We start from the raw sequence: 15,584 nt of genomic DNA, 5'->3' as shown, positions 1-15,584 counted from the left end.
ACCCTAACCCGACCCCTGACCCCTGACCCCTGACCCTGACCCTGACCCTGACCCTGACCCTAACCCTAGCACGGCTTAGCCCAGACGTCCTTTGCAGAACCACCGTCCTTTGGCTTGAGAAGCCCGAGATGCTTGTGCAGGGGCCACCTCTTCCTAGGGTATTCTTGTCATCGTAGTTGGGTCTCCCCAGCCTATCCAGTCTCCTCAGCGTAGTGAGGTCTCCTCAGCCTATTCTCCTCAGCACAGTGATTCTCCTTAGAGCAGTGAGTCACCTCACGTTAGTGGGTCTCAGCGTAGTTTGTCTCCTCAGCCTAGGATCTCCTCAGCCTCAGAGACACCCAAAGACCCTCAGCACCAATGACCTGTTGCCTTTTTGAGACTCTAAGTCCCCTCAGCTTCCAAGATCCAAAATGCATCCAGAAGGACCCTAAATAACATCAACCCGATGAACCCAATTCTTGACATGAACACATCACCTTGTCCCAAAGAACCCCAATTGTTTAGAGCCTGAGAAACTCTTATACCTGAGAAACCCCAAATCCCTCAGCTTGAAGAACCCCAATCTCCTCAACCCGAGGGACCCTGAGTTATAATTCTCAGCCTGAGGGTCCCCAAAACTCCTCTGGAGGGACCTCAATGCCCTGGCCCCAGGATTTCTGAATCTCTTGGTCTGAGAGCAGCTCTCCACCCAAGAGCTGGCGCACCGACTCAGGGACTACCCCACCAGGCTGAGGAGCTGAGGAGCCGAAGAGCCGAGGGGCTGAGGAGCCGAGGAGCCGAGGGGCTGAGGGGCTGGAACCGAGGGGCTGAGGAGCCGAGGAGCCGAGGGGCTGAGGAGCCGAGGAGCCGAGGGGCTGAGGGGATGGAACCGAGAGGCTGAGAAGCTGGAACCGAGGGGCTGAGGAGCCGAGGAGCCGAGGGGCTGAGGGGCCGAGGGGCTGAGGAGCCGAGGAGCCGAGGGGCTGAGGGGCTGGAACTGAGAGGTCGAGGAGCCGAGGGGCCGAGGAGCCGAGGGGCTGAGGGGCTGAGGGGCTGGAACTGAGGGGCTGAGGAGCCGAGGAGCCGAGGAGCCGAGGGGCTGAGGGGCTGAGGGGCTGGAACTGAGAGGTCGAGGAGCCGAGGGGCCGAGGAGCCGAGGGGCTGAGGGGCCGAGGGGCTGAGGAGCCGAGGAGCCGAGGAGCCGAGGGGCTGAGGGGCCGAGGGGCTGAGGAGCCGAGGAGCAGAGGAGCCGAGGAGCCGAGGAGCCGAGGGGTGAGGAGCCGCGGAGCCGAGGGGCTGAGGGGCCGAGGGGCTGAGGAGCCGAGGAGCAGAGGAGCCGAGGAGCCGAGGAGCCGAGGGGTGAGGAGCCGCGGAGCCGAGGGGCTGAGGGGCCGAGGGGCTGAGGAGCCGAGGAGCAGAGGAGCCGAGGAGCCGAGGAGCCGAGGGGTGAGGAGCCGCGGAGCCGAGGGGCTGAGGGGCCGAGGGGCTGAGGAGCCGAGGAGCAGAGGAGCCGAGGAGCCGAGGAGCCGAGGGGTGAGGAGCCGCGGAGCCGAGGGGCTGAGGGGCCGAGGGGCTGAGGAGCCGAGGAGCAGAGGAGCCGAGGAGCCGAGGAGCCGAGGGGCCGAGGAGCCGAGGGGCGGAGGGGCCGGGGCGGAGGGGCGGGACCTGAGGGGCTGAGGAGCCGAGGAGCAGAGGAGCCGAGGAGCCGAGGGGCTGAGGGGCTGGAACTGAGGGGTTGAGGAGCCGAGGAGCAGAGGAGCCGAGGAGCCCAGGGGCTGAGGGGCTGGAACTGAAGCGCTGAGGAGCTGAGGTAGCACCTGGGTTCAGGACTCCTCCAGACCCGCTGCTTCTTGCTCAGCCAGTTAATCTGAGGGCTGAAAAAAAAGCCTCATTGACCGTCGTGGATCCTCATCGTCTGGCCGGCCTCTGCTGGACCATGACCCTTAGTTACTTCCATCTGCAGGACCACAGCCCCCTGGCCCTCCACAGGGAAATGATGGAGGAGGAGCGCCCAGAGGGAGATGCGGGGCAACTCCAGTGGAAGCCCAAGGTAGATCAAGATCGTCCAGGGAAGGGTCAACGGGAGAGTGGGGGGTGCGGAGGCAAACAGGTGGCCTTGAGGACCACAGACTTCTGGCCTACACCCATAGCCATCTTCCTACGACAGTGACAGTGCATGCGACAGGATGGTGGGTTAGGGTGAGACAAGAAGGCATATTAGCAACTGCTCTGTCAGCAGAGACCGAAGATGTCCATGGTTTGCTTAAACAGGCTTCTGTGAAGGAAGGAAAATCGTGATCACTGAGACCTCGGGTGCCCTGCCCTGCCTGCTCTATTATGTATGCTCTGTTGTTATTTCCCTTCAGGTCAAAGATGAGTTCAAAGACATTTCCATGTACTTCTCCAAGGAAGAATGGGCAGAGATGGGACAGTGGGAGAAAATCCGCTATAGGAATGTGAAAAGGAACTATAAAATGCTGATTTCTATAGGTAACAAGAGGTCCTGGGTCAGACCAGCCTAGGTAGAACCAAGTCTACAATCCCTGTGTTAGGTTGCTGTTCTGCATAGCTCCCTTTTGTATGGAGACAAGTTTGGAGGGAAAAACTTTGTACTTTTCTGTCAGTGGAAGGCTGAAAGCCAGCACTGGCTGTGCAGAGATCCTTTCTCCACTCCCAGAGCCCACCTGGACTTGTACTTTCCCTTGCCACCATCCTTTGTTCTTTCCTCTAAGGCCTGCTTCTTTCTAAAAAATATTTATTTTTATTTTGTATTTATGTGTTGCCTACAAGCTAGTCCACCCATGTATGCAATGCCCACAGAGGTGAGAAGAAGGTGTCAGATCCTCTGGAACTGGAGCTACAGATGGTTGTTAGCCACCATTTGGGTGCTGGGAATGAATCCCAGTCTTATGGAACAGCAGCCAGTGCTCTTAACTCTTGAGCCATCTATCCAGTCCTCCCCCTGCCCCCTGCTCTTCCTTTTATTATTTTTTTATTTTATGTGTATGAGTGTTTTGCCTGCATGTATGTAAATGCAACATGTGCATGCAATGCCTGTGAAGAAGGCATCAGATATTCTGGAACTGGAGTTAGCGGCCATGTGGGTGCTGGGAATTGAATTGGGGGCCTCTGCAAGAGGGGCCAGTGCTCTTAACTGCTGAGCCATCTCTCCAGGCCCCCTGCTTCCTTTTGAAGAGGAAATGTTTGCTTCTTTTCAGGTCTCAGAGCCCCTAGACCAGCTTTTATGTGTTACCAAAGGCAAGCAATCAAGCCCCAACCAAATGACACTGAGGATTCTGATGAAGAGTGGACACCTAGGCGGCAAGGTCAGGAACCAAAAGAACTTAGAAGTCACCATTTAAAGCCAGACTGCTTTAGGTTTCAGAAATGCCTCAGAATTAATGTCTGAAAATTTTTTTCAAAGACCCAAAGGTCAGCAAACAAGCAAGATGCAAGGAAATGTAGACAATAAGAAGCTATTTCTATACATTTTTAAATATGTGGAAAAATTATGTTATTTACATACAAATAAGTGTAAAATATATAAAAATCAGGATGTGAACAAGAAATGTCAAACCTACTCCGGAGGCAGAGGCAGGAGGATCTCTTGTGAGTTCAAGGCCAGCTGGGACTACGGGGAAACCCAGTCTCAAAAAGACAAAAAAAAAAAAGGGTCAAACCCAGAACGGTTATCATCTACTCTTGGCTATTCTGCCTCTCGCTTATTATTATTTGCTGATATGATCATGGAGATGCAAATATCTCTTCAATAGCTGGTTTTTACTTTTGAATCTATACATAAAGAATCCAGATTGAATCATAATTCTATTTTTGCATTTGAGGGCTTTACTATTTCTGGCAGCAGCATTTTACATTTCTACCAGAAGTGATCAAGGCATCCAATTTTCCCTCATCTTTGCTAATACTTCTGTTGTTTTTTTAAAAAATATAAATAGGCATCCTGAAGAGTAAAAAATATGTCAATGAGATTTCAATTTGCAGTTCCCTAGTGATTAATGATGTTGAGCACTTTTTCCTATGCTTGTTGGCCACTCATCTATCTCTGTAGAACCGTGTTCAAGACCTCCACTCACTATATTTGTCAGCTGAAGCTGCCATAACAAAATATTATGCACTGTTTCTTTTTTAAAAAATATTTTATTTATTATTTTTATTTTATGTGTATGTGTGTATTGCCTGCATGTAGGATGCACCTGTGTCATACAATGCCCGTGGTGGACAGAAGAGGCTGTCGGATCCCCTAGAACTGGAGTTATGGACAGCTGTTACTGCCATGTGGGTGCTGGGATTCGAACCCAGGTGTTCTGCAAGAACAGTCAGTGTTCTTAAATGCTGAGCCATCTCTCCAGCCCATGCACTCAGTTTCTTAAGCAGAAATTAATTTCTTACAGTCTAGAAACTGAATATCCAAAATGAGGGTGCCATGATGGTCAGGTTTCAACAACAGCTTTCTTCTTTGTGTGTAGGTAACCTCCACCTCATTATTTACTCACATAAACTCTTTATGTGTTCACAGCTCAGGTAGAGGTGAGGAGGATCTCTCTCTTCCTATAAAACACTCATCCTATCACAGGACCCCACCCTTGAGACCTCATCTTATTCTAATTACTCATTATTTTCAGCCACATTACCCACTTGTAGTTGAGTTGTTTGTGTTGATGTGGTTGTTGAGTTGCAGCAGTCCTTTATATATTCTATGTATTAACCCCTTACTAGATATACAGTTTGCAAATATTTTCTTCTATTCATTAGGTTACTTTCCCATTTATTGTTTCCTCTGATGCACAGAGGTTTTATGATTAATACAGTCCTATTTCTCTATTTTTGCTTTTGTTGTTTATGGTTTTGATGTTATATCCGGGAAATCAATTCTGATTCCAATGTTATGAAGATTTTCTCTTGTTTTCTTCTGTGGTTTTATAGTTTCTTACCTTACTTGGGTTTTGATCTTTAATCCATATTGAATTATCTTCATCTTTGTTCTTTTTCAAGATTATCTTGGCTATTCTGACTTCATTATGATCCTATATTAATTTTGACATTTTAAAAAATTTCAGCAAACTATGGCATTAACATTTTAATAGGGAATACATTGGATATCTAGGTCATTTTGTATAATATGAACATTGTCTTCTAATACATGAACATATGATTTTTTTTCCATTTCTTTGAATCTTCTTTAATTTCTTTCAAAAATGTTTTGTAGTTTCTGGTGTTCAAATCTTTTGCACCCTTGGTTAAGTTTACTACTAAATATTTTATCCTTTTAACTATTGTAGGTAGGGCTCTTTTAAAATTTCCTCCCTGGGGGCTAGAGATGGCTCAGCACTTAAGAACACTGGTTGTTCTTGCAGAAGACCCGGGTTTGAATCCCAGCACCTACATGGCAGCTAACAACTGTCTGTAACTCCAGTCCCAGGGGATCTGACAGTCTCTTCTGTCATCCGCGGGCATTGCATGACATGGGCACACTTACTTTCATGCAGGAAACATACACATACACATAAAAAAATAAAATAATAAATAAATAAATTTTTTTGGTCTTTTTGAGACAGGGTCTCCCTGTAGCCCCAGCTGTCCTGGAACTCACTATGTAGACCAGGCTGGCCTTGAACTCACAGAGATCCACCTGCCTCTGCCTCCCGAGTGCTGGGATTAAAGGCGTGAGCCACCACACCCAGCTCATAAAAATTTTTTTTTAAGTTTAAAAAAAAAGGTAAAAAAATTTCCTCCCTAGATTATTTATTGTTGTTATAGAACAGATTTTTAAGTGTTCATTTTATATCCTGCAATTTTGTTGGACTTATTAATTCTGAACAATTTTAGGGGAATTGTTAGGGTTTTCTATATACAAGACAATGTAAGTTACTTCTTGCCAAGTTAGATGACTTCTCTTTCTTTTTCTTGCCTATTTAACTATATCTAGGACTTCCAATACTATGGTGAATAGAAATAGTAAGAATGGGAATTTGTGGCCAAGTGTGGTGACACACACCTTTCATTCTAGCACTTAGGAGGCAGAGGCAGGTGGATTTCTTTGAGTTCCAAGTCAGCCTGGCCTATGTAGTGAGTTCCCGGCCAGCTGGGGCTACAGGGAGACCATGTTTCAAAAAGACCAAAACAAGTAAATAAAAATAAAAAGAATGGGAACCTGTGCATGCCTGTTGTGATCCTATAGGAAAGACTTCCAATTTTTCAGCATTGAGAAGGATACTGAATATTAACTTGTTTTTGTGTGTAGGTAATTTCTTCCTGTTCCTGGTTATTCAATTTTTTCTCATCACAAACCAATCAACTTATATATTTGAAAATAAATGCAATTAGATAGCTTATGAACACAAGATGAAACAAGAGTTTTGTCTATTTTTTGAAGAAATTTAAAGAAGCTCGCCAATTCCCCCAACAGATGGATAGATCTTAATGATACTTAAGAAACCATTTCCAAATTAGATTCAATAGCCCTTAAAAAAAAAAAAAAGAGGACATGAAGTGGAAGGGAGAAGTAAGGTAGAGGTGGAGGTGGGTAGAGTCTGAATATGATCAAGATACAGTATATGATTTTTTTTCCTTAGAGACAGGGTCTCCCTGTAACCCCAACTGGCCTGGAACTAGGTATGTAAACCAGACTGGCCTGGATCTCATAGAGATCTGCCTGCCTCTGCCTCCCGAGTGCTAGGATTAAAGCTGTGTGCCACCATGCCCAGCTAACATAAATTATATGAAATTCTCAAATGTCAATAAAATTTTTTTTTAAATAAACCATTTCCATACTACCTTTGGGTCATCCTTGGAGTCTTTACTCTCTTATTCATATTTCTCTGTTACTGATAATAGTATGGAAACATTTACTAACCAAAAGTGATTTCTCATCACATTTCAGTCAGTCCTCCTTGGGTGGCCTTCAGAGTGGAGCAGACTAAACAACAGAAGGTGAGTACTTCCCAAATCCTACAGACAAGAAAACTTTCTTCATGGATCCACATGCAGGTAAGACAATAGAAGGCACAGAGTATCCTGGAAACTACTGCCTCCCTAGTCTCTTCTGTCCAGTGTCTCTCAACCTTATGATTTGAATTAACAAGAACATCAACAGTAGTAACAAGCATTTGTTTTATTTTCACAATATTTCAGACTATAAGCATTTTACATTAATAAACTCACTTGAACATTTTAACACCCCTATGATGCAGCTAGTGAATGTTTAGTAAGTAGTGGTATAGCCAATTCCAAAAGTCTTTCTTTAAAGGACTTACAAGCTCTTTAAAACTTTCATAGTATTGTAAAGTCATAGTATTAACTGTTTTCATACCATTCACCTCATTGTTACAATATCAGTTTTTCTCTGCTAGGTCAAAGCAAAAGATAAACTAAGATACTATAGTTTACAAATACACAGAGGATATGTATGTAGGATAGCTCTAAGAAAGATAGCGTTAAACTTCAAGTTTGGCTGGGTTTGGTGGCACACACCTTTGATCCCAGAACTTAGGAGGCAGAAGCAAGCGAATTTCTGAGGATTCACCAGTTTGGTCTACATAGCAAGTTCCAGGCCAGTTGGGGCTACAGGGAGACAATGTCTCAAAAAAACAAAAACAAAAAGGTTCACGTTTGATATCTGAAGATCCACAAATATGCAAATAACTTATGCTGGGCATGGTGGTGCACGACTGCAACTCCAGCATTTGCGAGGCAGCCTGGGTTTCACATGTTCATTCCATGACAAACAGGATCGGCTCCTCCTCTGGGATTCAGTTAGACAGCTCTTCCATTGGTAGGAATCATTTGTTTAGCTGTTGCCTTGGCATGCGAGCTCCATGCAAGCTCCCGAGGATGCTGGTCCATAACTGGTTTTTCTCAGAAGTCACAGGATCCAAAGGGACTCTCAATGTTTTCTGAATAAGTAATCCCAAATTTAAAAATTAAACTAGATAGAACAAGGTAAAAAATGTTAAACATTTTTTGAGTTAAATTTCTGCTGTAGAAATCAATGAGAAAGTAAATTGATAGCAGGACCACAAGAGAAGTACATCAATACTGAATTCAGTAGCACATGTATCAGTATCACATCGAGAATTAGCATGTATGCTGATTTATGGATAAGAGCACTGGAGAAAAAGAGTGAATGGCACATCCTTATTTGAACAAAATTAGTACAAGAATCAGTTAATCTAATTTCAGCATCAAACCAGGCATAGTTGGCTCCCGTCTATAATTCAAGCTTGGGAGACCGACGTAGGGAAAATACTATGGGTTTGAAGCCAGCCTATAGTGAGACCCTTTCTCCAACAAACAAACAAAACTAATTCCAGAGTCAACTGTTTCCAGTACGTCAATTTTAGCATCACTTACTTGATTGTCCAGATACATTTTGACCAGCTATCTCTTTTCTCTCCCCAGAGTCACTGCTCTGCTCTGTTATTTCACTGTATTAGGTGTGTTTTGTCCCAGCTCCATGTTCTACATTTCTCATCCCATCAAATGTCTCCTGTTTTATAGAGATGGTCTCTTTCTTTCTACAAGCCTTACCCTCTTCCTTCACAAACTTTTTTGACTCTCCAGCTTGTCTTCCCAAACATTATCCCTCCCTCCATCTTGAAAGAAACCTGAAGGAAGAGAGCCTTGGAATGTGGCTCTTATCCTGGATTCACAGCCCACTTAGGTTCTTCCTTTCCCTTCTATAGTCAGATACCTCACATGTTCCCAAGGATTGTTAAAGTCATGCACATGAAAACATGTTGCAAGCCATAAAGAACTACACAGATGTCTGTTGTGTTTTCATATGTGACTCTCATTAAAGGAAATTCCAAGAATACCATTAAATAGTGAATCTAATTTGAAGAAATTGTCGGGAACAGCAAATTTTTTCAACACAAGTGGCTCAGAACATGCCCAAGAACCTGTGTCCTCTCCTGGAGAAGGAAATACCTCTGGACAACGTTCTGGACAAAAACTGAGTAAGAAAAAATAATCTGGGAACTTTGGTACCTCTGATTATCTAGGAAGGTTGATGAGAATGGCCTAGATATGTGTAGCAGACTTCAGATATGTCTGGATTTGGTCTGAACGAAGCTGTGGCATTGGTAGTGGGTATGTTATTAAGTAACATGTCAGAATATGAACTTTGAAGTCATATAATTGAATTATTACTCACATGGAGGTACTCAGTCTTGGGCAAATCTTATAAGCTCTGTGAGCTTCTGAATATTAATCTGTGCAAATAAGGATGTGTAGCTCATATGTTGTTTGAAAATAGTAGGTTAAATATAAAATAAGTGATCCAGGCAAGGTATTCAATAAATTCCTCTGTGGCAATAGGGACCACACATTCCCAGTGATGTACACCAAACCTTTTGCTCAATGCCTAATGTGCAGTGTGCCCTCAACAAACATTTTCTGGATGAATAAATATATGAATGACACATTTTTGTAAAATAGAAAGTTTGGGCAAGCAGAAGTTAAACCTGAAAAGCCAAAATTAAAATTGAATTAAGTATCAGTAGTCAGTTGACTGTAGAGTCTTCATCTCCCTAAACCAAAAGCTAAAGGGAAGTCAGTATCAGGAGGCGGAGACAGAGATCTGTGAGAGCTAGGCCAACTTTGTCTATACAGCAAGTTCCAGGCTAGTTGGAGGCACAGGGAGACCCTGTCTTTAAAAAAAGTTAAAGGTAAAGCAGAGTATATAGAATAATACAAGATAATTTTATAGCAGTAAATTTCACATTTTTCTTTTCTTTTTCTTTCTCTCATTTTTTTTGGGGGGGGGTGAGTTTTAACTGAGACAGGGTCTCCCTATTGCCCGCAACTGGCCTGGCACTCACTATGTAGACCAGGCTGGCCTCCAACTCGCAGAGATCCATCTGAGTGCTGGGATTAAAGGTGTGCACCACGACACCCAGCAAATTTCACATTTTTCTAAAGAAACAGGGACAAACACTCCAGATTCACAACTTTTCTCAACTTTGCTCTCCAATGCAGAACTCAAGAGAAAGACTGTTGAAGTGAAGATGTACAGTCTTCGAGAAAGAAAGGGTCATGCATATGAAGAGGTCAGCGAGCCCCAGGATGATGACTACCTCTGTAAGTGGCCCTCAGGCCTTGCTCATGTAGTAGACTGTTATGTCCTGAAAGAATAATTCATCTGGTCATTTGACCCCCAGATTATCTCTACTCTAGTGACTTAGGGTACAGAATTGAGAGAGAATAACATAAGTGCTGTATTCCCTCAGAAGATCTTAGATCTAGGAATGTTCACAACCCTTCCCTAATCCCTGTTGTATTTACCTCAGATTGTGAGAAGTGCCAGAACTTCTTCATCAACAGTTGCCCTGCCCATGGGCCTCCTACATTTGTAAAGGACAGTGTGGTGGCCAAGGGGCATCCCAACCACTCAGCCCTCAGTCTGCCCCCTGGCCTGAGAATTGGACCATCAGGCATCCCTGAGGCTGGGCTTGGAGTATGGAATGAGACATCTGATCTGCCACTGGGTCTGCATTTTGGTCCCTATGAGGGCCAGATCATGGAGGATGAAGAGGCAGCCAACAGTGGATACTCCTGGCTGGTAAGAAATGCCTCCTTTCCTTCATCCTCTGATTCCACACATCCCTTCTGTGCTTCTGGTGTGACATGCTAGAATAGGCTAGGCAGGGGCAACATGCCTAGTACTGTGTGCTGGTCTTTACAAACATGAAAGTCATGCTTCAGGATCTGAAGGTGAGTGGAAGTAGAGTGGTATAGAGACAAAGAAGACAGATGTGTATACAATGACTCAGGAGCATCCCGTGGGGTTACAATGGGTGACTGAATCCATAAAGTCTAGCATTGATGAGAATGGGTGACATGATTCCATGATTGGCACCCCAGAGCCTTAACTTGTTTTTCCGAAACTCAGATCACCAAGGGCAGGAACTGCTACGAGTATGTGGATGGACAGGATGAGTCCCAGGGCAATTGGATGAGGTAAGGCCAGTAGGTTTCTGGGTTCCAGAAAGGATATTTGTCCCCAACAAGGCTGGTTTCATTCCTTTTCATCATGACTCCCTCAATGGCTCTGCTCTTCTTTATCTCTGCACAATGCTCTTATACTGTGAACAGTCAGGAAAAAAATATTAATATTATAATTTTCTTTTATCAAGACATAAAATCTCCTGCTCATCCAAACTGGGACACAAAAGTAAACTTAAGGAGCCCAAATTCACTGAGAACACTGGGTTTATGTGTTAGTCAACATTTATGATGTTTTCATTTTATATTCCAGTTCAGAAAATAGATTTCGGTGCTTGAGCAGGTAAACTTGTGTCCTTTCAAGTAAGTATGTTTGTCTTTACAAGTTATAAGGCGTATTACACATATTTTATTACAGGAAAATTTTATGCTAATTTTCCTATTTTTTGAGACGTACACAGTACCAAGATAACTTACAACAAAGAATCTTTAGTCTTTGAGGGCAGGATATCTCCCTATCTTCAGGGTTCTAGAAGGTCAGAGGTCTTGATGCTGTGTACTCCAGACCCTTTCTGTGAGGGAGTTTTGCTTAATCAGAGGATAGGAAATATAAATAAACTGCTATTTTTTAAACATTTTATTATTATTTAAAAAATATTTCATTTATGGGCTGGAGAGATGGCTCAGCAGTTAAGAACACTGGTTGTTCTTGCAGAAGACCTGGGTTCGAATCCCAGCACACACATGGCAGCTAACAACTGTCCGTAACTCCAGTCCCAGGGGATCCAACAGCCTCTTCTGACCTCCTCGGGCATTGCACAACACGGGTGCGCTTAACTACAAGCAGGCAATACACGCATACACGTAAAAATTTTTTTTATTTCATTTATTATTTTTATTTTACATGTATGCGTGTATTGCCTGCGTGTGTGTAAGTGTACCCGTGCCATGCAATGCCCATGGGGGTCATAAGAGGGCATTGGATTCCCCTGGAACTGGAGTTACAGACAGTTGTTAGCTACCATGTGGGTGCTGGGAATTGAACCTGGCTACTTTGCAAGAACATCCAGTGAGGGCTGGAGGGATAGTGCAGCTGTTAAAGATTAAGGCTAACAACCAAAACACAAGAACATTCAGTGCTCTTAACTGCTGAGCCACCTCTCCAGCTCCATAAACTGACATTTTTCTGGTTTTTTAATTTGTTTTTTGTTTTGAGACAAAGCCTCATGTAGCCCAGGTTGGCCTCAAACTCACTGTGTAGCCAGGGATGGACTTAAACTTCTGATCCTTCTGACCTCATTCTCTGAATACTGGGGTTAGAAGTATAGGCATGCACCACAATACTCAGTTTTATGCGGTTTTGGGGATTGAACCAGGGCTTTATATATGTTAGGCAGGCACACTACCAAAGGATCTATATCCCCAGCCCTATTTTTCTGTGTTATATTACTAAGAGAAAGAGATATTTAAGTTTCCGTTGGCCATGGGCAGATAGTAGGGAGGCCTTTCAAAACAAAACAAGACTTGGGATCAGTGTACAATGAAGTGTGTTAATCTAGAAGCAGAGTGTATAAATAACACCAAGTTCTGTGATATGAGCCAGAAATTAATCTAGAGTTAGAGAAGCAGAGATTACTGTGTTTTACGGCCAGTAAAGATAGACATCTGGAACTGAGCTTTGAAAACTGGGCCCTTAGAGGAAAGCATTCTGGGACAGATAAGCATTGTGAGCAGGACTTAATAGCTAGGGTATATATAACCTTGTGAAAGGTATGTAGATGAGAACAGAGGTTCTTTGAGAAGTGGCAAGGGGATTGTAAGCATCAGGACATAGAGGCATTGACCACCAAGGAAGGGGTCAGATGCAGGAACAGAACTGACTACCTAGTATTTCCTTCCTTTTGTCTCTACTCTAGATATGTGAACTGTGCTCGTGACGATGATGAGCAGAACCTGGTGGCCTTTCAGTATCACAGGCAGATCTTTTACAGAACCTGCAGGGTCATCAGGCCAGGCAGTGAGCTTCTGGTCTGGTATGGAGATGAGTATGGCCAGGAGCTGGGCATTAAGTGGGGAAGCAAGAGGAAGAAAGAATTCATAGCAGGGAGAGGTAGGTACCACTATAGTTCCTTAAAAAGAAATGAAAGAAGGAATTCTCCTTGAGAATTTGAATATTTCAACTCTTTTTTGTGTGTGGTGTTGTTTTGCTTTTGTTTGGTATGGTTGTTCCTTTGTTGTTGTTTTGGGTTTTTTTGAGACAGGGACTCCCTGTAGCCCCAGTTGGCATGGAACTCACTATGTAAACCAGGTTAGCCTCAGTGTCACAGAGATCCACCTGCCTCTGCCTCCCAAGTGCTGGGATTAAAACATGTGCCACAATGCCTGGCCTATGTTTCAACTCTTAAGCAGAGTGAAATGAAATTTAAAGTCAGTAAAATTTCAGGTACTTCTGAAAATCAGGCACTTCTGAAATTAAAGATTCATTTTGTGTAACTTTAAATATTATTAAAACATCTGTATGCTTTTAAATATTCTAATTTTTATATACTTCATGAACAAAATATATAACAACATATAATGCTATAAGATTTAGAGGCCAAAAATAAGTTCTTAAGTACCTACTAGCCCTTTCACCTTTAATCCCAGGACTTGGGAGGCAGAGGCAGGCAGAGCTCTGTGAGTTCGAGGTCAGCCTGATCTACATAGTGAGTTCCAGGCAAGCTAGGGATACAGAGCCTATCTCAAAAAACAAAACAAAACAAAAAACCACAGCAACACACACACACACACACACACACACACACACACACACACAAACCAAAACAAACACTAAAACAAGTCTACCCAGCCATTCACGGTTGTTGATCTTTGGGCCAGGTCTGGGTAGACCAATATCTCCTTTCTTAGGAAAAATTACTAAGGGAGATTACACTTAAGTCAGGAAGTGTTGTTATTTCTCAATAGAATAAAATAACTACAAACAGTGCATGGGGGAAGTGTTCAAGGATCTGAGCGAGTGCACCTGGCTGTGACAGAGGATAGCTGAGGAAGATAGCATATGCTCTAGAAGATGCTTGTAGTTTGTAAGGCACAGTCACTGTGGCTCCATTTATGCCATGGGTAAAGCTGCCTCTGATCCTACTGGGAGGCCCCTAATCTAGCTGATAGGTAGAAAAGGCATTATGGCTTTATGCATCTGGGAGACAGCCTGTGTTAGCTGTTGTTTGAGACAGGGTCTCACTCTGTAGCCCAGGTTGGCCTTGAAGCAAAAGTGATCAGATGTGAGCCACCACACCAACTGAGCTTGTATTGTTAACACATGAAGACTGGTGAAATGGGCCTGATCACAACAGAAAATCAGATGCCTAGACAGTGTATTTATATCCACCCTGACAAAACACTTCCTCTTTCAGCAGAACCAAAGTTAGAGATCCATCCTTGTCTTTTGTGCTCTTTGGCCTTCTCCAGTCAGAAATTCCTCAGTCAACATGTGGAAGGAACTCATCCCTCTCAAATCTTCCCAGGAGCATCTGCAATGACAAACTTTAAGCCAGGGGATTCTGGTCCAGGTCAGCTTCAGGAGCAGCAACATTCGGATCCACACAGCAGAAATGACAAAGCCAGAAGTCAAGAGGTCAAAGGAAAGTCCAGACCCACCCATAAAAGGCAGAGGATCTCAATGGTCTTTCCCAGGCCGCTCAAAGGACAAATGAGGAAATCTGAGGAAAGTGAGAGAACAATGAAAGAAGAACTCAGAACCGGCCAGAAAATAAACCCAGAGGACACAGGCAAATTATTTATTGGAGTAGAAACCACAACTATTGCAAGAGAATGTGGGCAAGGTTTCAGTGACAAGTCAAATGTCATTGTGTACCAGAAAACACACACAGGGGAGAAGCCCTATGTTTGCAGGGACTGTGGGCGGGGCTTTACACGGAAGGCAACCCTCATCCAGCACCAGAGGACGCACACAGGGGAGAAGCCCTATGTTTGCAGGGACTGTGGGCGGGGCTTTACACGGAAGGCAACCCTCATCCAGCACCAGAGGACGCACACAGGGGAGAAGCCCTATGTTTGCAGGGACTGTGGGCGGGGCTTTACACGGAAGGCAAACCTCATCCAGCACCAGAGGACGCACACAGGGGAGAAGCCCTATGTTTGCAGGGACTGTGGGCGGGGCTTTACACAGAAGGCAAACCTCATCCGGCACCAGAGGACGCACACAGGGGAGAAGCCCTAAGTTTGCAGGGACTGTGGGCGGGGCTTTACACTGAAGGCAAACCTCATCCGGCACCAGAGGACGCACACAGGGGAGAAGCCCTAAGTTTGCAGGGACTGTGGGCGGGGCTTTACACTGAAGGCAACCCTCACCAGGCACCGGAGGACGCACACAGGGGAGAAGCCTTAGTTTTACAAGAATGAGAAAGTTATTAGCGTTAAAACTACATCTCAACAGCCACAGTGAAACAAATGTGGCCACTAAACATCTCCCTACCCGTATTCTAATGAGGCTTTAGAGGAGTCTACTGATCTTCCACACTCAGGGTATCATTATTTCTAAGTAATTAGAAATAGTTGATTAAACAAATCTCCATTCACGACAGGAGATGAGATAGAAAAAACAGGGTTTTCGAGGGATTTTT

The 15,584-nt window shown here is 44.4% G+C and overlaps 1 protein-coding gene across 1 annotated transcript; it reads left to right on the top strand.

Moving 5' to 3' along the window:
• The first annotated feature begins 1,915 nt into the window (after positions 1–1,915).
• On the top strand, positions 1,916–15,349 carry Prdm9 (PR/SET domain 9). The gene is given in 10 exon segments (XM_008843407.2): positions 1,916–2,029; positions 2,346–2,469; positions 3,198–3,305; positions 6,881–6,930; positions 8,798–8,954; positions 9,976–10,077; positions 10,287–10,558; positions 10,889–10,956; positions 12,858–13,051; positions 14,358–15,349. Coding segments are annotated over 10 exon segments (2,181 nt in total).
• Positions 15,350–15,584: the final 235 nt, after the last annotated feature.

The sequence above is a fragment of the Nannospalax galili genome, unplaced genomic scaffold (genome assembly GCF_000622305.1).
Source record: "Nannospalax galili isolate Female #2095 unplaced genomic scaffold, S.galili_v1.0 scaffold60, whole genome shotgun sequence".
Classification (NCBI taxonomy): Eukaryota; Metazoa; Chordata; class Mammalia; order Rodentia; family Spalacidae; genus Nannospalax; species Nannospalax galili.
The sequence above is the reverse complement of the archived record's forward strand: the minus strand, read 5'-3'. Positions and strand labels throughout refer to the sequence as shown.